General features: G+C 39.5%; 1 protein-coding gene across 2 annotated transcripts; it reads right to left on the reverse strand.

Moving 5' to 3' along the window:
* Window positions 1–814: 814 nt before the first annotated feature.
* Window positions 815–17,336, reverse strand: PABPC1 (poly(A) binding protein cytoplasmic 1). Of its 2 annotated transcripts, none has more exons than XM_010588432.3 (15): window positions 16,649–17,336; window positions 13,445–13,638; window positions 13,121–13,236; window positions 10,807–10,937; window positions 9,120–9,214; window positions 8,652–8,789; window positions 8,360–8,455; window positions 5,756–6,028; window positions 5,533–5,623; window positions 4,166–4,276; window positions 3,928–4,082; window positions 3,294–3,378; window positions 2,556–2,686; window positions 1,858–1,951; window positions 815–945 (listed from the first exon to the last, which is right to left on the reverse strand). In XM_010588432.3, the coding sequence occupies exons 1-14, from the start codon at window positions 16,839–16,841 to the stop codon at window positions 1,859–1,861; spliced, it is 1,902 nt and encodes a 633-aa protein (XP_010586734.1). In that variant the 5' UTR covers window positions 16,842–17,336; the 3' UTR covers window positions 815–945; window position 1,858. The 2 variants fall into 2 exon arrangements, with proteins under 2 accessions (XP_010586734.1, XP_003408467.1); XM_003408419.4 differs by having other exon boundaries at window positions 10,798–10,937; window positions 16,649–17,335.
* Between the last annotated feature and the right edge of the window lie 5,282 nt (window positions 17,337–22,618).

Below are 22,618 nucleotides of genomic sequence, written 5' to 3' on the forward strand. Positions count from 1 at the left end.
ACCACCATAACTCTCAATATTAATAGACCTTTCTCAAATAAGGCTTAAAGGTATTCCTCTTTTTGACATTTAACACAATTATCCCAAAGACCAAATATTATCCACCTCTCTCTCCAACAAATAAACTGAGTCATCTTCTAACCTATAATCTTCAAGTCATTGTTGTTAGCTGCCATCGAGCTGGTTCCGATTCACAATCAAGTGCATAGTTTCAAAAGCTGATGGGCATCTCTGTTTTGTACAGGAAACGTTAAGATCATTCAATAAATGTACCTTTGGGTTCCAGAATTCTATGTGGAAAATTTATAAAATTCAAGAGCAACTGACTTGTGCCTCTTGCATAAAACCAAGCCACCCTTGAATCTTAATAGTACATTTTTCATGAAAGAGATGCTTATACCAGCTAATTCCAACTCAGCACCATAAATTACCTGTTTTCAAAAGCCAATATAAACAAAATTAATAAAAAAGCATAACATCATGGGCATGGTTTAAGGAATTTTTATTAAAGCAAGAATTTTATAATCCAAATTACGTTTCCTTGCTCAGTCATCAATTCTGTCATCTAAAACAGAAGTGACATTCTGAGCTATTCCACAGTAAAGAATTACAAAATTAAAGAAAGGAATGCTTTAAATTTTTGTACTTTGCTGAAAATTCTTTTTCCCAAGGTCTATAAAACATTAATTTGTTTTTATATTTTACTATTTTTTTTTCCTTTTTTTTGTTTTTTGTTGTTTTTAAATGAATAAGTAATCTAGGACTAGCATTTGTCTGCTAGACCTGGCATTTGCTCGGTACATAAGGTTCAAAGTTTCCTTTCCTTTTTTTTTTTTTATTTATTTTATATTTTGCAATGTTTTTTTTCCACAATATTTAAGTTTTTCGATGTTTAGGTATTTTTCTTCGGTGAAGCACGAGTTTCTTTTCGTGGTCCCTGATCATCTGTAAATGTAAAAAAAAATAAAAATAAAAATAAAAAAATTAAGTTTTTCTACTAATCTCCCATGCTATAGGCACCATTTCCCAAACTGTCAAATAACTCCGGGAAACACTGCATATTATAGTTCCCCTCTTACACATTCAAAGTATTTAGAAACTTTAGACCAATTAGTTATCTTTTTTGCCACCAAACATGTATATAACTAGAGGAACAGTTTGGGAAATGCCACCACAGGTTAAGTTCAAAGCCAAAGGTTTGAAAACTATGCTAAAGGCGATCAACTATCCTGTACGTATTTTTCTGAATGTCAGATCTGGGAAAAATCTGAACATCACAAATCAAGCCTGACTGCTTGAAGACGAATACTGGCATGTGACAGAAGTAATTTTAAAGGCCTGGTCAATTCAGTCAGCTGCCTGTTTTGTAAATTAAGTTCTATTGGGAGGTAGCCACACCCTTCTGTTTACATACTGTCTACGGCTAGTTTATACTGTAACTGCAGAGTAGAGTAGTTCCAACAGATCCAATTCCTTTTCATTTCCTCTTTATTTCTACTTCTCTCTAAAAAAAATGTCCCTGGGTGGTGCAAATGGTTAACACACTTGGCTGCTAACCAAAGGGCTGGCGGTTCAAGTCCACCCAGAGGTACCTTGGAAGAAAGTCCTGGAGATCTACTTCCAAAAAATCAGCCATTGAAAACTCTGTGAACACAGTTCTACTCTGATGCACATGGGGTCACCATGAATTAGAACCAACTTGATGGCAACTGATTACTGGTTATATTTCTATTTCCCTTTTAAAAACTAGCAAGATTTTTGAATTAATGGTAAAATGAATTCTGTTGTGTATGTTTTAAAATATTATTAAAGATTAAGAAAATAAGCATAAAATATACCACAGGGGGGAAAACTCACTTTAAACAGTTGGAACACCAGTGGCACTGTTAACTGCTTTCTGGGCAGCCTCTTTAGCTTGGTGGGCTTGTAGTACAGCTACAGCTTCATCAACCTAAAAAAAATTGTGGGGGGGGGGGTGAGTGGGTGAGAATCCAAAACAGCTCAGAAAAAGAATAACAAAAATAGAGTTTCTGATAGACAACAAATTCCTTTCCTCAGATTAAAGTGGAAACAATTACCAAAACACATTCCAACTACTGGTATATCCACGCCCCTTGGGGTTTTATTTTACCACTGTTCTAGAATTAGGAACCTCCCTGCAAATTAACATTTTGCCCACTACTCATTAAAACAGAAAGAAACAAACAAAAAAACCGAACAGCTCTATCTTTCTCTAATAGAGAAAGCAGCAGCAGTTAAAAGAGCAGGGGCACTCAATCTAGACTACCTGGGTTTGAATTCAGGCTCTGACAATCACTAGCTGTGTGAGCACTGGGCCAATCACTCAATCTCTCTATGCTTTAGGTCCCCCTTCTATATAATGGGGTACGAGCACCATACAGCTATTATGAGGATGTATAATATTTATAAAGCTCTTGAAACTGCGCAATGCTTGTAGAAAGCACAATGTAAATGTTCTATAAAATTAAGCTCCTACAAAAAAAAAAAAAGCCCTGAAATAAAAGGCAGTTAGCTAAATGATAAATCTAAATCACCTTAGAACGAAGAGACTCCGGAGACTCAAGCATATGAAGAAGTTCTGAATTATCAATCTCCAACAACATGCCAGTGATTTTACCAGCAAGAGTAGGGTGCATGGCTTGAATAAGAGGAAACAGCCGTTCACCTAGGAACAAAAACAGTCAGACACCAATCAAAAAAAAAAAAAAAAAAAAAAAAGGCACTTAACATATTAAACTGGGTTTAAGAACCTATTTTGTACAGAGCATATATATGCTTAAACAAGCCACCAATTCAACATGTCTTTCCTGGGAAACTGGTTATAAAACAGAGCTACACTTCCCTACAAGGTAATTATTCTTTGCCAGAATCAGTTTGCCAAAATGAAATTAAGCAATGTTACTATTAGCCTGTCAAGTCTGTGTTCAGTCTAAGCCAAAGCTGTCTTCTCGTTTGTTTCAAATTTCCTCTTCCTAAGTGACACAACAGCAGGACTGTCCGCTAGTGTTTTCTAGCTGTTACCTTCACGGGAGTAAATCAGCAAGTCTTTCTCCCACAGAAGGGCTAGGTGGGCTTAAACTGCCGACCTTTCACTTAACTGCTGTGCCACCAGGGCTCCTTTTCATTACATTTAGACAGAGAAACTGTACCATTATAATCACTCATGCCAATTCAGACCAATCCCACTGCCCTATCATTATTAGGCAGCAAAAGATGTGTAAATAATCTTTCTAGTCTCTTTGTAACTGACTAGGTAGGACTTAGCTACTTACCCAACATTTGCTTTTGCTCTTGAGGAGGGGCAGATGCCAACATGGAAGCAGTCAAAGGTTCCTGACCTTGTACGTGAACAGCAGGCTAGACATAAAATAGGAAAATCCATAAGCTTAAAGTACAGGAGTAATAGCAGGGGCAGACAGTTATCACTGGAAAATCACCAAAGTGGATACTGTGATGACCGTGAAAAGAAGCTGAATAATTCTTCAGGTAGTTATTAATACTTATATGCTCAAGCAGCAAAACCATACTGGCTATCATTTCCATTTTCTTTTTTACCTAAAGAATTTTGTAAAACCATGCTTCTATTATGATTATCAGTTTTGGTCCCAGGGTCAAAAAAACAGGTAAGGCAAATCTCCCAGACAAATTAAACTTTATTTCATCCTTTCTTCCTTATGACTGCCAAACCAAACTCTCAAACCACACAAATAATTCAGTTTGGAGACTGCTGGGTGCTTGTCTAACTTCTACAGTATAAGACATGTAAGACACTTTTACGTACTATCAATTAATGGCACATCAATTAGCAAGATGTTTTCAATAACTTCAGCTCTCATGCCATGCCTTCAGTATCTCTAACGTCAAGCAAAGGCTGCCATTTTTATAAAGAAGTCCTGAAATCCCCACCTGCTGCATGGTGACTTGGGGCTGTGCATTAAGGTGCTGCTGAGGATTGCGAACTCCCGCGGCGTATTTGTACTGGGGAACGGTGCGGACAGCAGGGGTAGCTGCGGCAGCAGCTGCTGCAGGCCGGGGACCCATGGTCTGTGTTGATGTGTTAGCTAAAAAATAAAAACATTCGTGCATTTTTCACCTTGCTATTTCAAATTGCAGATCAATCTTTACAGGAAGGGTTAAGACTCACCAACACGTTGTGTTGACATGACTCGTGGAACTTGTGAAGAAGCTGGTCTCATAGTACTAAATGGTGGTCTAGGAGCAGCTGGGCGGATAGCACCGGGCATATTTTGGAATGCTGCATTTAAAGACACAAACATACGTTAACTGGGTTATGGTAACTGACTCGAAGTGTTTATGCTGCCCTTTTAAAGCCACGATTAGCACAAAAGGCTAAAAGTGACCAAGCATACAGTCGACTGTCATTATTGGCAGATTTCTTATTTTCAAATCTACTTGCTAAAATTTATTTGTAACCTCCAAATCAGTATTTGCAGCACCTTTGTGGTCATTCACGCACAGGCGCAGAATGATGGAAGAATGTGAGCTGCCTGACATGCACGTTCCCAGCTGTGATCTAACAAGACAACACTGCCTTCTTGTTTCATTCCATACTATAAACAAGTGTCTTTTTGCAGTCTATTTAGTGTCATGCTTTCTGCATTTCTGTGTTTTTTAGTAGTGATTTTGCAGTTTAAAATGACCCCCAAGCACAGCACTGAACACTACTGTCTTATAAGTACAAGAAGGCTACGATGTACCTTACAGAGAAAATACATGTTGTTACATAAACTCCACTAAGGCATGAATTATGCTATTGGCTCTTAGTTCAACGTTAATAAACCGACAATATATATTAAGAAAGGTACATATTATGCAAAGTGTCTTTAAACAGAAACACACAAAAAACAAGGTTAAGTATTGATGGGCTGACAAAAATGTGACCCAGATGCTCGCAGGAACCTAACCCTCTATTTTCCCTAAGAGCAATGATCCCATATTCATTCACTAATTCAGGGCTCACAGTGACTTCACAGAACTACTGTAGGTAGCAAGATCAATTTTTTAAAAAGCTAAGTCTCATTTTAGCATCAGTAAATAAAAATATGAATTCCTACAGGAACAGAACTTATTAGTATCCGAAATAAGACTACATGAACACATCCCCCAAGTGCTTCTCCAATGATACAGCACTGGTCCACAGGGCAAGGCCTCAGATGCCAGGACTGATCCTCACTCACGGTTAGATGGAACAAGATCTTCTGAAAAATTTGTCTAAACAAACGTGAAATTAAAAGTTGGATCCATTTCCAAAAATTTCATACAGGAAAATCAAACAAGCGGACATTTCTACCTCAGTAAGACAGGAATGGCAGAGCGTTTTGAGTGATTTAAAGAAAATGCTGGGATCCCAATAAAACACCCATAGCCATAAATTAGAAAAACCAAAAATGAATACACCATGAAAATAGAACATTATCAACTGATTTGCTTCATTTATATTTTTAATCCAAATAATCCACAACCTCAATTAAAATAAAAATAAAGGCTTACGATGAGGTCTGGCACCCTGAGCAGTCCAGCGAGGACTTGGTCTTAATTGAGCAATTTGGCTAGGAGGATAGTATGCAGCACGGTTCTGAGTCTGTAGAAAGAAATCAAACATATCAGCTAAAGAGAAAAAGCAAAGAAGGCAACTAGCTATATAGTACTCTTAAAACAAAAATAACCACATATGAAAACTGAAACCCTAAGGTTCCTGTTCTCTAAAACCTACCTGTGGGATAGCTGCCATGAAGTAACCTGAAGGAGGTGCTGGCTGGTAGGGGTTGATTACGGGGTTGGGCACAGCTCTCACACTTGCCATTCTCTGCATATACTGGTTAGTGAGGTGAGCCTGGCGCTCTTCTTTGCGCTGAGCTAAAGCTACGTACAACGGCTTGGTGGCCACGATTCTACCATTCATTTCTGTAACTGCTTTAGTGGCTTCTTCTGGGGAGGAGAAACATACAAAACCAAAACCTTTGCTGCGACCGCCCTCCATCATAACCTATCGAAAGGAAAAAAATAAGCAAGGTTAATGGGATGGTAGAACGGGGCACCAAAAGGAAAGCATTATCGGTTAGAGTCAATTCTAGTCACTGAATTAAGTGAATAAACCCTGTTGATGCTTTCATTATCTTGTATCCCCCCTCTCTGATTCACAATTTTCCCTAAGTACACAAATACGAGGGGGAAGCCACACCAATGCAGTGTCCTAGCCAAGGAGGAGACAGCCGAAGGAAGCTAAGGGATGGAGGCACACCAGCAACCTGGATTTTCAATATTAACATTACCTAAACACGTTAACAATGTTCTAGTTGACTTTTTGACACCACTAGAAACATCCACAATTAAAGTCTGGCTATTCTAGCAAGTCAAATTGTATCTTACTGTTCTTTTGAGAAACAAGTAGTTAAATCTTCTAACTAAAGAGCCACTTTTTAAAATAAAGTTTCGCTTTCACCTTCAAGACCAGAGGAATCATAAATATTGAGGTGTAAGCACCTCAGGATGAAGCTTTTAAAATGGGTTCAAGAACTTTTAAAATGTAATGGAGAGAAAAACTCCAAACTGGCCCTACAGTATACATGGTAATATTCATACCACATCGAAAAATCAATCTGCCAGATAGATTTTGTATCTGAATATAAAGATGCAAAAACAGAGAAAATCTTCCTAATATGATACAAAATCCCAACATTGTAAGTGACAAACCAAGACATAGTAACGTGTAATATAACACAAAAGGCTGACTTGAAAATGTTCCCTAAATTACCAGGAAAACAAACAACCCAATACAAAAACATGCAAAGATTAGGCATAAGCTGGCTAGTTAAATACATGAAATCACATCACTACAGTAAAAAAAAAAATTTTTTTACAGACAAAATACCACTTCCTACTGGGAAATTTGTTCAGTCTTTTCGGACAATTTGGCCATACCGATTTTGAAAACATACCCTCCCCCAACCAGCAATTACAATTCTAGAAATTTAGAAACAATGGCAATTGTGTGGAAAAATACATGAGAATAAGAATGTTTATTAGAGCAATGTTTCTAATAAAACAATAGAAACTTCCAAAACTACCCAAATGTTTTCATCAATACTAGTATGATAAAAAAAAAAAAAAAAATTATGGTACATCTAACACCATGAACATTCTGTCCTCAAGACAAGAGAAAATGTGTGAAATACAGATCCAGATCTACTATTAACTGAAAAGGCAAATTACAGAATATGCATGGTAGGATACCACTTTCTAGAAGCAACAGCAACAGCTCCCACTGGAGACTGGAAATGAGGAGCAAAGGGTCACCTTTCACCATTCTGTCTTCTTTGATAAATACGTTTTTCCAGCCAAGTGTCACTGCTAATAACCACCTCCTCCGGAATAAATTCTCGACAGCTTTTTAAACTTTCCTACCAACAATATTATGATCTACAAAGGACTTTAAAAATAGGATTTAATAAATATTCTCCTTTAAAAAGCATGCTTACTTCCCACATTTGAAATAAGCCAATTTGCAATTTTCAAGAAACAATGAAGATGAAGACACTCAAGAGTAAATTCTATCATACTCCAAACATACAAAGCAGCCCTGGTGGTGCAGCGGTTAAATGCTCGGCTGCTAACTGAAAAGTTAGTGGTTCGAACCCATCAGCCATGGGTTACTGGGGCCAGGCACACATCACAGATGCTTCTTTGGTCACTGGGGCTGCCAGGAAAAGCTGAGTTCAACGACTGTCCACGAGCCCACTCCAAAACCCCAAGTTTTAACCTTTCTTGTGTTGAGACCTCCCTCCCCCCGAAACATACATGCACAGAACTTTGCGTGCAGGATTCTTGGACAATGAACAGCATATCAAATATACCCAGAGTAGGATTTCTTAAATCAAAATTTCAGAATTTAGCCTAGAAGAGTCTAGTGCTGCATTAGTCATTTTTTTACTTAAGCAAAAGAAAAATATCATGTCTCTTCACTATTAAGGATGCCTTGAAAGTTTGACTACACAGAATGAATTGTGTAATATGAACGTATAGATCAAATCACAGTAACAATTACAGTTCCCTAAAAGCTGCCTTCTCTAACCAGTAAAATAATCTAGTTTAACAAGACCATGGCATGCTGCATTACGATCATCAGACACCCTGAGACAGAATTCAGAATTTGCCATCTGCAAAACTGCCACTGGGCTACAACAGGCACTTCAAGTTTGAATGTAAATTGTTAAAGAAATGAAGCAAAAACTTGATTTCCAGGAAAATGCTTTAAAGATGTGATGTTTTCCTGGAAGAAAAAACAAAGCACCATACTTTGAAAACCATGTGCTTTTACCTTTGCGCTAGTGATTGTACCAAATGGAGAAAACTCTTTGCGGAGACGTTCATCATCAATACCGTCATCAAGATTTTTCACATATAAGTTAACACCCTAAAACGAGAAAAGAAAACTGTAAAAAAGGGAAAAAGAAAACCACAGTGGTACTTAAGCACACTTTCTATTATTTACCCCATGTTTCTTCTCCTTTCCCCTTTCAAACTTTCCAGTTACTTGGTAATAACTGAAATGAACGTAAAATAGGTTTCCTCATCCCTGTCTTATTTTGCTTGATCAATTAAAAACGAACCTGGTATCTGGTGATCCTGTCTTGCTTCATCTGTTCGAATTTGCGCTTAAGTTCCGTCTGTCGTTCCACTTTTTTCTGAGCTCGACCAACATAAATTTGTTTCCCATTGAGCTCCTTTCCATTCATCTCATCCACAGCCTTAAAGTCACAAAATTTTAATCATTTATTTGTGAGATTTATTCTTTTTTTTTTTTTTAAACAATAAAGAAGACTTGTTAAATTACAAAGGTTTAGGGCAGTCCTACCCCAAAAACTAAACTTCAAGGTTTCAAGAAAATCTATGTTACCAATTTATACCCAACAGTAATGCATAAAATACAAGTAATTTAAAATGATATGAGAACATATAATAGCCATTAGTGTGCTTTTTATTTCAATATAAGGGCAACTAACTTTAACCCCCACCTTCTTAAAACAGAATACAGAAAACCACAAAAACTGCCTTTAATTAGTATATTTAAATCTTACTTTCTGTGCATCTTCATGCCTCTCAAAGCTTACAAATCCAAAACCTTTGGATTTTCCACTTTCGTCAGTCATTACTTTCACACTTAAGGCAGGTCCTGAAAAAAATATTTTCAAGTGATTAAGATATTCCAGACAACATTTATATTAACACTTAAAACATCAACAGACAAAAACAAATACCATGAAATACTAAAAACAGAGATTTAAAAGACACTTTCCAAGACTCCAGAAATTGATTCCTCCTCTAACCCACCTCCCTGCAAACATATACTACTCTCTTCCAAGACCCTTTACCTCTAACTAAGAAGCTAAGTAAATACCCTCTATTCCCTGAAAGAGTCCTCCGTTTAAGGAGGTTACATTTTAGCTAGAGGACAAGGATGAAGTTTTATTCTCAGCATTAGTACAAAAACAGACTTATATTTTTTCAGCCAATAATTTGATTTTCTTGACATCAGAATTAAACAGTGATTTCTTAGGCTTTGGCCCACCTGATTTTCAGGGAGTAGAGAGAATATACGATTTCATCCTTTGTGAAGACACAGCAGAAATCACCTCCAGGAGGCAAGTTCCTAAAGACAATATATTCTCTGCCAGCTCAAGTAGAAGGGACAATGTTAACTGAAGTGGGTGGTATCTCAGGTGGGTGGGGCATAAAAAGTTACTTTCTGGTTACAGAGAATTTGGAAGATGCACTTCCAATTCAGATTGAGAAACAAAACAGATAAAATAGCCAAAGACAGTTAATGAAGAGAATTTGGGTAAGACCTGAGAAATGATGTCGCTGATTTTTCACATCTTAAATGGTTTATTCTGTGAGCAAAACTAGTTTTTTACTCAAGGACTAGAGGGTTCAATGTGGCACGCTAGCTTGGCAATAAAAAGTATTAATTTCCCAATACTTTATCTTTTCTAACCCATCCTAATTTAGAAACTCATTCGGCATACTTAAAAAAAAAAAAGAGAGCAAGCCACTTCTAAGTTCAACAAAAGGAAAGCACGCAAAGGACAGAGTTAAGCAACACATCTGCAAATGTACAATTAAAAGTTCATCTACTGATCTGTTACACCACTACCTAAAGTGAGACTGGTTAAACTTCATTAAGTTCAAGTTTAATGAAGTGACTTTAAAATGAAAGGAAAGGTCTTTTAAGAATGGATTCAGGGAGCCATCCCAAAGAGTTACCATGGGAAACTCTGAATCTCTGGTTGTCTATGAAAAGCATCAAACTGCTCCAACACAATGCCAGATCTGGCCAAACATTCTACAGCTGGCCAGCCTTTACTATCCCGTAACTAAAAACTGTACTCCCACCTAAGCTGGCTGTGTCAAATGCATGCCCCAAGAAGGGGCTATAGGCACATAAACCCAGGACTATGTATTTTAAAAACAGAAAAACTGAGTCACACCTTACTGTGCTAATCCAATTCTATCAACTTTTCATTTAATCTGGACAGAATTCTATTTATGCATCACTAAAAAAAAAAAAAAAAAAAAAAAAACCACTCCATAGTATAAATGGACTGTCAGTAGCTTAATCCAAATAACCACAAATATTTTTGATAAGTACCATATAAGTGTCATCTCATTTGCTTTTTTCAGTATAAAGTATCAGCCAAAACTAATGTTGAGCAATTACTCAAAACTTCGTGTAAAAATTTAATTCAGACACATTACCAAACTTGCCAAAGAGATCCTTAAGGCGCTCATCATCCATGTCTTCTCCAAAATTCTTGATGTAAACATTGGTGAATTCTTTTGCCCGAGCTCCGAGTTCTGCTTCTCGTTCTTTACGAGACTTAAATCGCCCAACAAATCTAATAAAATACGTAAGGACCATAACATCAGGTTCTATTTTATGAAGTTCAGATTAATTAAGCCTGATGGTTTATTTTTTAACTGTTAGTGAGAATTTCAGAATCTCTAATAAAAAGTACACTATAAAAGAGAAATAGGGCCTTAATAGAAAAAATAAAAGCATGAAGTATAAAGAATAAATCTCTTAACTACAACCATGAAAAAGGAACTTTTTTTTAATAAACACTTTTCTCCCTCCCCTCTAGCTAACCTACTAGGCTTAAACAGCTCACTCTATCAATACGAAGGAGTGGGAAGGCAAGTGCACCATGCCAATCAATAAAAAGAAACCTAAAAGCTTTCATGGTTGGGTTTTCAAAGTACCTCTTGCACATTGTGTCTACAATCTCTTAACACAGAAACTAAAACTTCTGCATTCTGTACTAATACACGACAACCTGATATGAGTTTCTTTGCAGCATTACCAACAAAATGATCTTTAAAAAACTGAGTAGTTTTACCCTACTATAAAATTAGGATATCTCATTAGAGAATATTTTAACACACAGAGAAAAGCAAAAAACTATTTCCCATTATTCCACCCAAACTGACTTTTAATATATGCCCTTATGTATTGCCCCACTCCCCATGTATGATAGTACTTCTCCATGTTATTAAATTTTGTAAATGTTCTCAAAGCGGATGTAAGGGTCCACAGTGGACACTGTAACTTTCTGCTTTTGGAAATAATGATCCAACTCTGCCCATGAGACTTTCTGTATTCATTCTTAGCACAGAGTTGTAAACATCTTAGTAGTAGTTCAAAGAGAATATAAGTAATTCCAGGATTGTTCATAATACAGTCAAACCGTATTCCAAAAGTTATGTCATTTTATACTCAAAATAGCAATAAATCAGTTCTTATCTGATCCGGACTCTGCCAGTGGTGGATATTCTTTCCCCCCATTAAGGTTTTGCTGACAGGCAAATTATGAAATATTTTCGTCTATAAGTACTAATGCTGATGCCTAATATTTCCCTCATATAAACGCATACTATCCCTAAAAATTAGCCCTTGTTAACATTACTCATTAATGAGGAGCTGCTACTTTTCTTATAAACCTATATGAGTTCTTCAAGTGTTTTCATAATCCTGCAATGGGTGAGAGAACTTAACCAGGTAACATCAGGTGCATTATCAACTCCTTCGCGCACAGACCTCTCGCACTTGATACAGGGATTTAGGAGAACCACACCTTAAGAGGCATGCGGTAGACTTTTTAAGAACCACCAAACCCAATTTGCATGCCGTCATTGCAGTTTACATAACATGAACTCAGATCTTTACAGTATGACCTCACAGTTGAATGTGCCTCACTAGCATTGAGAATAAAAATATTTGTCATTTCTTTGGGCTCATTAAAATCTGTATTTCAACAACCTGTAGGAGAAAGTCTTGTATATGGGTTTTATCAGTGCCCTAATTTTTAAAGCTTGCAGCTTTTAAAAATAAGTCTATTTCAGAAAAGACTAATCAAGAAGGCTTCTGATTTAATTTCACTTCATCTTTATAATCCACCAATAAACATAAATTGTAGCAGTATGGCCAAGTAAAGAGAGTGGGCTCTGAAATCAGACCACTGGATTTTGTATGCCAGCTCATCCTTAATTAAAAAATAAAAAAAAAAAAGGCAACCCACTGCCATCGATTCTGACTCATAACAACCCTACAGGATAGAGGAGAACTGCCCTATATGGTCTCCAAGGCTGTAAATCTTGACAGGAGCAGACTGCCACGTCTTTGTCCCAAGGAGCAGCTGGTGAGTTCAAACCGCCAACCTTTCGGTTATCAGCTGAGCGCTTTAACCACTGTGCCACCACGGCTCCCTCATCTGTCATACCAGCATGTAAATGTAGACTAATTATTTTTAACCTTTCTATGTCTCAGTTTCTTCAGCTACAAAATGGGCTAATAATTAGTATCTCAGGAATTAGGAAGATTAAGTTCATGTCTGGAACCACGCACTTACTCTGAAAAAGCTTATGTCCCTGTCTACCTATTTTCTCCTGTCTTCTTTTTGGTTTCAATGTTGACCAAATTACTTTAATTCACTGTTATTTGTATTTACACAGAATGTATAGAAAACACAATTACAGAACTATTAAAAACAGATCCAGGGTATGAATAAATATCTACACTCACACTTTACGGTCATTTAGAAGCATTCCATTCATTTTTTCAATAGCTCTTTCAGCTGCTTCTTGCGTCTCAAAATGTACAAATCCATAGCCCTTGGAACCATTTTCATCACAAACCACCTAAGGGAAAAAAATGTATACCTATTTTTCATTACTTGCTACTGACTGACCATTTTCCCAGTGTTCAGAGATAACCTGTCAGCCACCTACCCTGGATATCTGGGAAATAAAGATATCCACTAACAAAGAGCAATTGTTACTCTTTTAAGGAGCAAAATAAAGGTTCCTAAACTCTGTTAATGTGTTTACCTGTCATATTTTTGCTTACCTTACATGAGAGGATGTTACCAAAAGCAGAAAATGTATCATACAGTGCTTTATTATCAATGGATTTGTCCAAATTTTTAATGAATATGTTGCCCACTCCACTTTTGCGAAGCGATGGATCACGCTGAGACCACATGATGCGTACCGGCTTGCCCTTTATAACGTCAAAATTCATGGTGTCCAAAGCACGCTCCGCTGCAGAAAGGACATTTTCAGAGTGAATATTACTTCAAAACTTCTACTTAATATCCTATAAGCTAAGAGGGGTGGGCACATGGCCTCACTAATTCTTACCCTTTATCGAAAACTCCAGGATGGTTAGACCTATTCAGCACCACAATTATTAGTCTGTATTTAAATTGTATAATGCAAAAAGAGAACACAGCAAAAGAAACCTAATTTCTCAAACACTTAAAGATGACATATTGCTAATAATTCATATATCCCTTAAACAACCTCCTCTGTTAATTGCCATTAACTTAAAAGCACCTTTTTTGTTCCTGGTTGACATAAAATACTCTCCCTTTATATACAATCTGCTTAACAAGCAATGTAAATGACATTAGGCAAATCTAAACTATCCAAGACTGAGAGTAGCCTGTAGATTTTTAAGTATTTTAACTTCTTCCCTACTACTTGCCAAAATTTGTTACTTCATTGCTTATCACTGCCATTATACAAAAATTAGTCCACTTTGTTAATAAAAAAGTCCCTGAATTATTGGGAGGAATTTCACTGATTCATGACACAACTTCCTATAACCACGTAAAATGAGAAAAACGGTAACTAGTTCAGAGCAAGATTTGAATCAAGCCTAATGTAAAGTTAGACATACTTAGATGCAAAACGATCAGACTTTTAAAAATACCAGGTTTGCATACTCATAATTCATTTAATGATTTCAACGTCTGGCGTACAAAATTTACAACTATAAAATTAATTTTATCTAAAATAACAGATTTACTTAACTGACAATATATCAAATTATTTTGGATAGTGTCAGTCCCCAGTTTCTGGGTCTATGACGTAGTGAATTAAACTTGTATCTGTATCATTAAAGAAACGCTTCTTTAACGCTAAAAGTTTAATATTTAAATTCCAAAGAAACTGTTATTTCCACCTTTAACAACTAAGTAGAAAAACATAACCTTATATACGCTAACAGTTAATCCCCCAAAAGGGGGGAAATACATAGCCCATTCAAAGTCTTGAAACTTATTTTCTCAATTCCATGCCAATGTAACTGTAAAATTATTGACAGGACAAATTTTCCAGCTACTTCTTTTTATAAATGAAAGTTTCAGTTTCTAAAGGACAGACTAATCAGCTGTCAACTCATTATCAACTGGCCACACCTACTCAGCTTCCCTGGTTTAGCTGACTTGGCTTGAGCTTCTTTTCAATGAGTCATCTCTTCCTATTAAATTGGAAACTGGTCACTTTCAGAAACTATTGCATAAGACCATCAATAAGGCAATAAATAAGCAAAAAAAAAAAAAAAGTTGGAAAGATCATTGTACATACAGAAACCAAGTAAATTTAAGATGGAAAAATATTATGTTCTTTTGAACAGTTACTATACTGGGTCTACTGATACATATCAATAACATATACAGTACACTGTAACCATGACAACCTTAAGTTTCACTTTTCAAATCCTAAGAAACTTAAAAAACGGTTTTTTAGATTAAAAAAAGTTAAGTTTAGAAAGAACCGTTTCAAGTTACCATTTTAGTTTCTAGTACTTATTCACGTTTTCTCTACCAACTCTTCAGATTGGGATGCCCTAGCCTTATATTTAATTTTAGACTCAGTGATAAATCTTGCCTGGGAGTTAGTAAGAACTGTAATAGACCAATATTTAGAGTTAGTACTTACAGACTAAAAGGGCAGTAAAACCTGCAATGCAGTGTTACAACTTCTGGCTTAACCAAAATCTCAGTATTAACTTCAGCTAGCGAAAAGCTGTTCATTAAATGTAACCTAAATTCTACTGAATGAACTTAAGAGAAGTTTACATTCCATCTGTACGGCCATTTCCACAAAAATGTAAAATCGAGCCATCAAATGAAGTTAATCTGACTTTTGGAAGACAACTGATACAGATATAAAGAAAAAAATTGACAACTCATCAGATCACAAATCTCATCTGTTTACCAAATTTTGTTTTGTGAACCGCTGTTTAATTGCAAAATAAAAATTTAACCACCATTATTTTATATGCAACCTTTTCCAGGATTTACAGACATTTTGGAGCACTTTTAAAAATACAACAAAAAACCTGAACTACTTGAATGCTATAGGTAAGCATATAGTCCAGTCCAGATGACAGGAACAAGTAAAAGTAACACTTTAGAGCCAAAATTCGTGAAAATATTTTAAAGAAAATTTCTTTGAAACCATAGCAGCTATTTCAGAAGGGAAAAAATGATGTACTGAACAAATCATCAGTACTATGAAGCTAAGCAATTTGAATTAAAAAAACCTATGGCCTTCAAAAAGGGGTCTTCATCCACATCCTCTCCTCCCACCTGGCAGTTAAAAGCACAAGAAATGCCAGCTCTGGGGGAAAGCCTCAAGTGTACGCTTCATTCTTCATTAACCTTTCTAAATCCATCAGTAGCTGATGAGTTACTAAAAATTATATAACAGAGACCGGAGAACGACCACCCAGCACCGAATAACTTTATCCTAAGGCCCGGTAGCTCCCCCAGGCGACTGGGCCAGTAGCAGGAACAGGCCTCGGGCCTGCGAGGTTACAGGGTTCAACACGTGGTATTTTTCGAGCACCGAACTGCACTTCCTCCCTTTCCCGGGTCGCTGGCAAGAGCTCCGGGTAGTAGGATAGCCTCCCCCTACTACCAGAAAAGCGGGGTCGGAGCTCGAAGCCCCAGAACCCCGTGGCTACCGGCAGGAGAGCCGAGGAGGACCGAATCTCACCCACCCTTCCCGGCGCGTCATCGCCCTAAAGTTTGAGAGTCGCTGAGGCCGAGAAAATGGTCGCAGAGGAGGAAGTGGCAGAGCGAGCGGCTGCCGGCTCCGCGGGTTCCCACGGGCGTGGGGAACACGTCTCCGGGCGGTGCGTCCGGGCCGGGGGTCCCGGAGCCCGAGTGTCCCTCCGCCAGCCCCGGGGGTGACAAGCCCTCCTGCCCCCTCCCCCCGGGCCCGCCGGCCTAGCCCGCCCCCCGCCGGGCCCGACTCTCACCGTCCGCCGGCTGCTGGAAGTTCACATACGCGTAGCCCAGAGAGCGGCGGGTGATCATGTCCCTGCAGACCCGGATGGAAAGGATGGGCCCGGCCGGGCTGAACTTCTCATAGAGCATCGCCTCGGTCACGTCGGGGTGCAGGTCCCCCACGTAGAGCGAGGCCATGGGGTAGCTGGGGGCGCTGGGGTTCATCTCGGCACGGCTGCCCGCAGGGCCACAGGCCGCGACCTTTCCGTAAGGGGAGAGCGAGCGCTGGGGCCGGGGGCCGGAGCCGGGGGGATGGGAGCGGGGGTAAGCGTAGAGGGACAAAAATCAACCGGAATCGAAAACTACTCAACGGCCGCAGAACGGGGTCAATCCGCTGCCGCTGGCTGCTGGCTGGGGAGCGAGGGTGGCGGTGTCGGGTCCGGGCAGCGGGAAGGCCTCGGTCTCTTGGTTCCTTCTTGGAGCTGCTGCGGGGCCGCGGGCGGGCGGGCGGGTCGGTCTCGGCTGCTTCACCGGGTTATTTTATAAAAGAGGAAGAAAAAAAAATAAAAGTCTCCGGCGGGGGAGACGCGGATTTTTTGTAAATTTTTTTTTGGGTTTTTTAAAAGGTTTTTTTATATTTTTTTTTGGATTTTTTTAATAATAAATGTGTGTTCCGAGCACGGAGCACACACTCCGCACTCTCAGCACTAACCGCCGGGGAGAAGGGGAAGCACCGCCTCCTGCACCCTCTACTTATACCCCCCGCCGCACTCGCCCCGCCCCCGCGCGTCTGACGCCAGGGCCCTACGCGAGCGTCAGCGCCGGAGGAGGAGGAGAAAAGAAGGCAAAGGGGAGGAGGGAAGAGAAAACAGGAGGAGGAAAGAGCACAGAGGAAGGGAAAGGTGGCGGCGGCGGCTGCTGCGGGTGTGGGGGTGGGTCTGAGGAGGAGCGGGGCGGGGTCTCTGCGCAAGCGCCGCGGCCGGGGGGCGGGGCTCTAGCTGCGTAGGACCCGTGGGGGAGGGGAGGGCCAGCTCGCGGGCGGTTCTCGGAATCTGGTGAGATGGCCCCTCCTTCCACACACCCGCCTCCACCTCCGCCCTGGAGAAGCGTTAACCCGTCACCGCGGCAGTGGGCGGTGCACGGAGCTTCCGGGTTCCTTGGAGCTAAGCACCCCCACGTGCGCGGCGGTCGCCGCAGGGGCCTCTTCCCGTCGCCACCCGCCCAACTCCCTTTCCCTCCGACCCCGAAGGATGCCGGACACGGGTGGCCTGGCGTGATCCCTTCTAGACCCAGTGTCCGAAACGTGCATAAGAGGAACCAGGAGTGCTCCTCCTTTCTCCTACCCGGACCGCACTACGAGTCCCAGAGGGCAGCGCCGCCACGCACGCCGGCCCTAGAAGCGGTGCCTCCTGGGAACTGGAGTCCTCAACGGCCGCGGCGCTCGCTGACCCTAACTGGCCGAGGGTCCTGGCCACCCGCTCGGGGACCCAACCGTCGTAGGCGTCGGTCACCCATCCTCGCCCCGCGGTGCTTCCTATGGCGCGGGGATGGGGGAGAGAGGGTCCTTGGGTTCCTGCTCCTCTGGTTCCCAAGCCCAGGACTGTCCGTCTTTCCACTGGACAGTTACTGGTCAAAGTGGCTTTAATTTGGAAAAGCTGTTTTGGGGTCTTCGTCCACTTTCCTTTTTTGAGAGTTAGGGCTACTAATTACCTTACAGTGCTAGGTTGGAATCATTGATTTGTGCTTTTTCTGCCTGACAGCATTTCTTTGAGGTAGCAAACAGGACTTGAGAAAAATGTTTCTCCCGAAGTATGAGATTTTCATTCAGTCACTCTTACATGGCACCACAGACCCGCTACCAGGCAAAATTGGGAGTAGGCTAAAACAGCGCAGTATTATAAGAGTTTAAAACAACTTCGTGTAGTTGTGGCTTTAGTAGGAATTAGGAATACTAAATTGATAGCCATAAAAAAAAAATTAGTTATAGGATGACATTAAGTCGACATACAAATTCCTACTTTAAAGTAGTAATGTAACGTTACAGTTTTTAAAGCACTTGCATAAACATCCTGTCATTTTTTCCTGACAGCAATCCTGTGTGGGAGGTGGGGTAAGTAATAATAATTTCATTTTATTGTTAAGGGAGCAGTCTCAAATTAAATGATGGCCCAATTCATTCTTTAATTCGATAAACCTTAATGCATGCCCACTATATTACCAAGTGTGTGCTAGGTACTTCACATGTGTTAAATAAAAATTTAAATTAGGAGAATCCCACGTAAGTGCTGTTTTGCCCCTGTCTTAGTAGGAGGAGGATACTATTTTTAAAAAACATGTCACCTCATGTACTTTATTGGGTATAAGAACAAAACTTAGAACTGCATTAGGAAGACACATTTATTACTAAATAATCACTTCAATCTATTAGATGCCTACTAAATGGAGAGTAATGTATCTGTACGTATAGGGAGATAGATGACATACAAATTCCTGTCCTCAAGAGGCTTATGATAAGCTCTCTAGTAACCATATAAATACAAGCATTAAAATCAGTGCAATAAACATCCAATTCCAGCATTTTATTAGACTGTGACAATTTTCTCTTACATTCTAAAATTGTTTTCTTAAAAATACAAACCAAAGCCGTTGTCACCAAGTCGATTCTGACACATAGTCAAAATCCAACCCTATAGGACAGAGTAGAACTCCCCCATAGGGTTTCTAAGGAGCTGCCGGTGGTTTCAAACTGCAGACTTTTGGTTAGCAGCTGATCTTTTAACCACTGCGCCACCAGGGCTCCTTCTTAAAAATCAGAGGGTGGAAATTCCGTTACTGTAGTTTAAAAGAGCACATGATGTATAGAGCAGAGACAATATGAAAAACCAGACAGGCACAACAGAAGGGGTATTAAAAAAAACCCACTGCCGTTGAGCGGAGAAGGGGTATACTTGGTAGAAAAGGATAAAGGGAGATACTTCCAATAGCTGGGAAATTTTGTCACAACGAGAGTTAAAAACTACAAAAACCACACATATTTATTGAGCTTATCCAGGGAATTTTTCATACACTTCTAGTAGAGGAAGATGAAGGTTCAGTTTCTGTTGGATCTCACTAGAACATAATTGTAAATAACAAAGTTGAAGAAAATAGTCTGAAGTCTATAAAGCTTTGTAAGAGAGCAAGAGTTTGGCAAAGACTCTAGGGTGAATTTGAAATCTCCAGTCACTAGAGAGGTTTTATCCTCAGGTTTCACTACAGCCTGGATTAAATAATTCTCAAAAGACTTCCCTTTGTTCTGAATCCATTTTGACCAAGCAATCCTCCCATTTGATAAGCCTAATTAACCCTTTTGTGATCCAGTTATTTTTTCCTTTTATTTTTTTGTTGATACTATGTGTTTTCAGTAGTGGAGGGCATCCTGAATCATTGAGTTGTCTGAATTTTTGGTAGGTAATACCGTTTTTGTTTTAGTTCTCATTTCACAAATCATACCTTTAGAGTCCAGAGGTACATATGTGTACCCCTTGTGAACATAAATTCTACCCCCAGAGTCCAGAAGTACATATGTGTACCAAAGAAAAATTTTCAAAATTCCTGTTTTTCCTAACAAAAATTCAATGATTCAATACCACCACATGCCCTGTAAAAACAGTAATTTGTGGCACCTGCCTGTTTTTTCTCTTTCAAACTATCATATAGGACCTTGCCTGCCAGCAGCACATACTGTCAGTGGGACAGTAGTTTCCCAATGAACCGCAGAGGCACAAAAATAAGTGGTAGCCATATATACCACCAGTCCTGAAAGGGTAAAAAGTTCATCCTCCAGGGCAACTTGACACAGGAAATGGATGCCCTGAGTGGTGGACAGAAGCATGCTAGTCACTGAAAAGGTATATCCACTTTTTGTAGATTAATAAATACTTTGAAAAGGGAGCAGGTTCAGGACTTCTGTGCAGCTGTGGCTCTTGACATTCAGTGGATGCCATTGTCATAATTTGGGAGATACAGTTGAATATGTGCAAGGGGGTTGAGAAGCAAAGTCTGTCCCTGAGGGGAGTAAGCCAGCAGAATCAGGAGAAAGAGTCATAACCCGGCAGGAAACAACAGTGGGATCTAGGACTGGAACTGAAAACTCGTTCCCTCGATCCATTAATCATTTCCTCTATCTCCAGCCAGCTTTTTTCTCTCAGATAGAATATTGTCTTTCTGATAAAAAAGAAAAACCCTTCCTTAATGATGTATCCCTGCCTAATTCACCCTCTTTTTATTGCCAGCTTTTTTGTTTCCACTTTGTCATCTTCTTCATTCCTCAACCCACTACAATATGACTTCTTTCTCCAGCTCTGCCTTAAACTGCCCTGTGAGTAAAACCAACAAATCCCCTCCTATTTGACAAATGGACCTGTTTTCAGGTCCATCTTTCTTGACTTCTGCAGAATTTAACTCTGTTTTCCTCCATTTCTTAACACACTCTCTTGGCTTCTAGACTTCTGGGCTACAGCTTCCTGGTTCTCTTCCTAACTGTTAGACTATTCCTCCTGTCCTTCAGTAATCCTTCCCTGACAACCAGACTGGTGAAACACCCTTCCTTTGGGCTTTTCCCTGACCACCCCTCCACCACTATAGTTATTATATTAAATATAATAGTCTGTTTATGAACTGTCTCCCAAAATAAGTTGTAAGACCCAAAAGAGGGCATGTGTCATATGTATCTGTATCCCTATTAGCTAACATAAAGCCTGGCACATTAGAAATGATTTTTTTTTTTTTTTTTCTGCCTAACAGATCAGAAGGAAGGTTTCAGGAAGAAGGCCAGGCTTGTGGACTGACCACACAGAAAGGGGGCTGGTAGGGAGCTCTCAACCTAATGTTCGCAGGGGCACCTAGGATTGTTCCCCTCTAGACTGCATGGCCTGCCACAGCAGGCTGTTTTCAAACTCCGCTGGCTATTGTTGGAGTATTTCCTAACCTACTGGCTGGGCTCTCGTTTCCGGTGCTGAGTGTCGAGGTAGTAAACTTTTAGTACCCGAAGTCAGGCAAGCAAGGGCAAGCAAAGATTGCCGGACAAAAGGAGTTTCTGGACCTCCAAAGCTGAGGACACTGTATGGTGGTGATTCCACTAAAATTTTGACACTCTACAGAGGCTCTAAGACAACTTCCCTCTCTGACTTTTATTAACAGTATGATTGCTTCCTGCTAGTTTTTTTTTTTTTTTTAAAATAGTCTGATAGAAGTAATTAGGCTACAAATAAAAGGCAGAAAACGGAATATTTGTCAATTCCCTTTGTCGTTTTGATTCTCTCATTTTTCTTTCCCATCGGTTTCTTTTTGGTCTTTAAAAAATGTGCTGTCTGTGTTTATCTGGCTTGCCTGCGTTTATCTAATTTTAGATTGCAAGCTGTGGGACAGAATAATGTCATTATATGTGTGGTATCTTACTGTGGTGCCTAAGAATGTCTAATGACATGAACATTATTGAATTAACCTGTTTTTATCTTAGTGAATGGGTTGTAAAGTTTTCTAAAGAATTTGTTCACTAGAGATTTATAAATAATTTCCAGGGTATATTTATATATCCAGGATATATTTAGAATGTATCCAGAATAATTTATAGTATCTTTTTGTGTAATGTAAGACAAATTAAAGTTGACTAGTTTTATGAGGTGGGAGAAAGATGTGGCAATCTATTTCCATAAAGATTGTAGCATTGAAAACCCTATGGAGCAGTTCTGCTCTGTCCCGTAGGGTCACTATGAGTCAGACTTGACTTGATGGCAATGCCTATACCTTTATGAGGATTTTAGGTAATTGTTATGGATTAAATTGTGTCCCCCAAGATGTATGTTGTCAATCCTAATCCCTATAAAAAAAAAAAAATCCCTATACCTGGGGTTAAAAGCTCTGCTGCTAACCAAAAGGTCAGCAGTTCAAATCTATCAGCTGCTCCTTGGAAACTCACTGGGGCAATTCTACTCTGTCCTATAGGGTGGCTATGAGTTAGA

Source organism: Loxodonta africana, chromosome 14 (genome assembly GCF_030014295.1).
Source record: "Loxodonta africana isolate mLoxAfr1 chromosome 14, mLoxAfr1.hap2, whole genome shotgun sequence".
NCBI classification, from domain to species: Eukaryota; Metazoa; Chordata; class Mammalia; order Proboscidea; family Elephantidae; genus Loxodonta; species Loxodonta africana.

What these genes read in the sequence shown, in the direction of transcription:
- PABPC1 (XM_003408419.4), bottom strand. Translation starts at nt 16,841, where the DNA reads ATGAACCCCAGCGCCCCCAGCTACCCCATGGCCTCGCTCTACGTGGGG. An exon ending in TCATGGCAGCTATCCCACAG is followed by an intron (nt 5,624 to 5,755) that starts GTAGGTTTTAGA and finishes TTCTTTCTACAG; the next exon opens with ACTCAGAACCGTGCTGCATA. An exon ending in TCAGGGTGCCAGACCTCATC is followed by an intron (nt 4,277 to 5,532) that starts GTAAGCCTTTAT and finishes CTTTAAATGCAG; the next exon opens with CATTCCAAAATATGCCCGGT.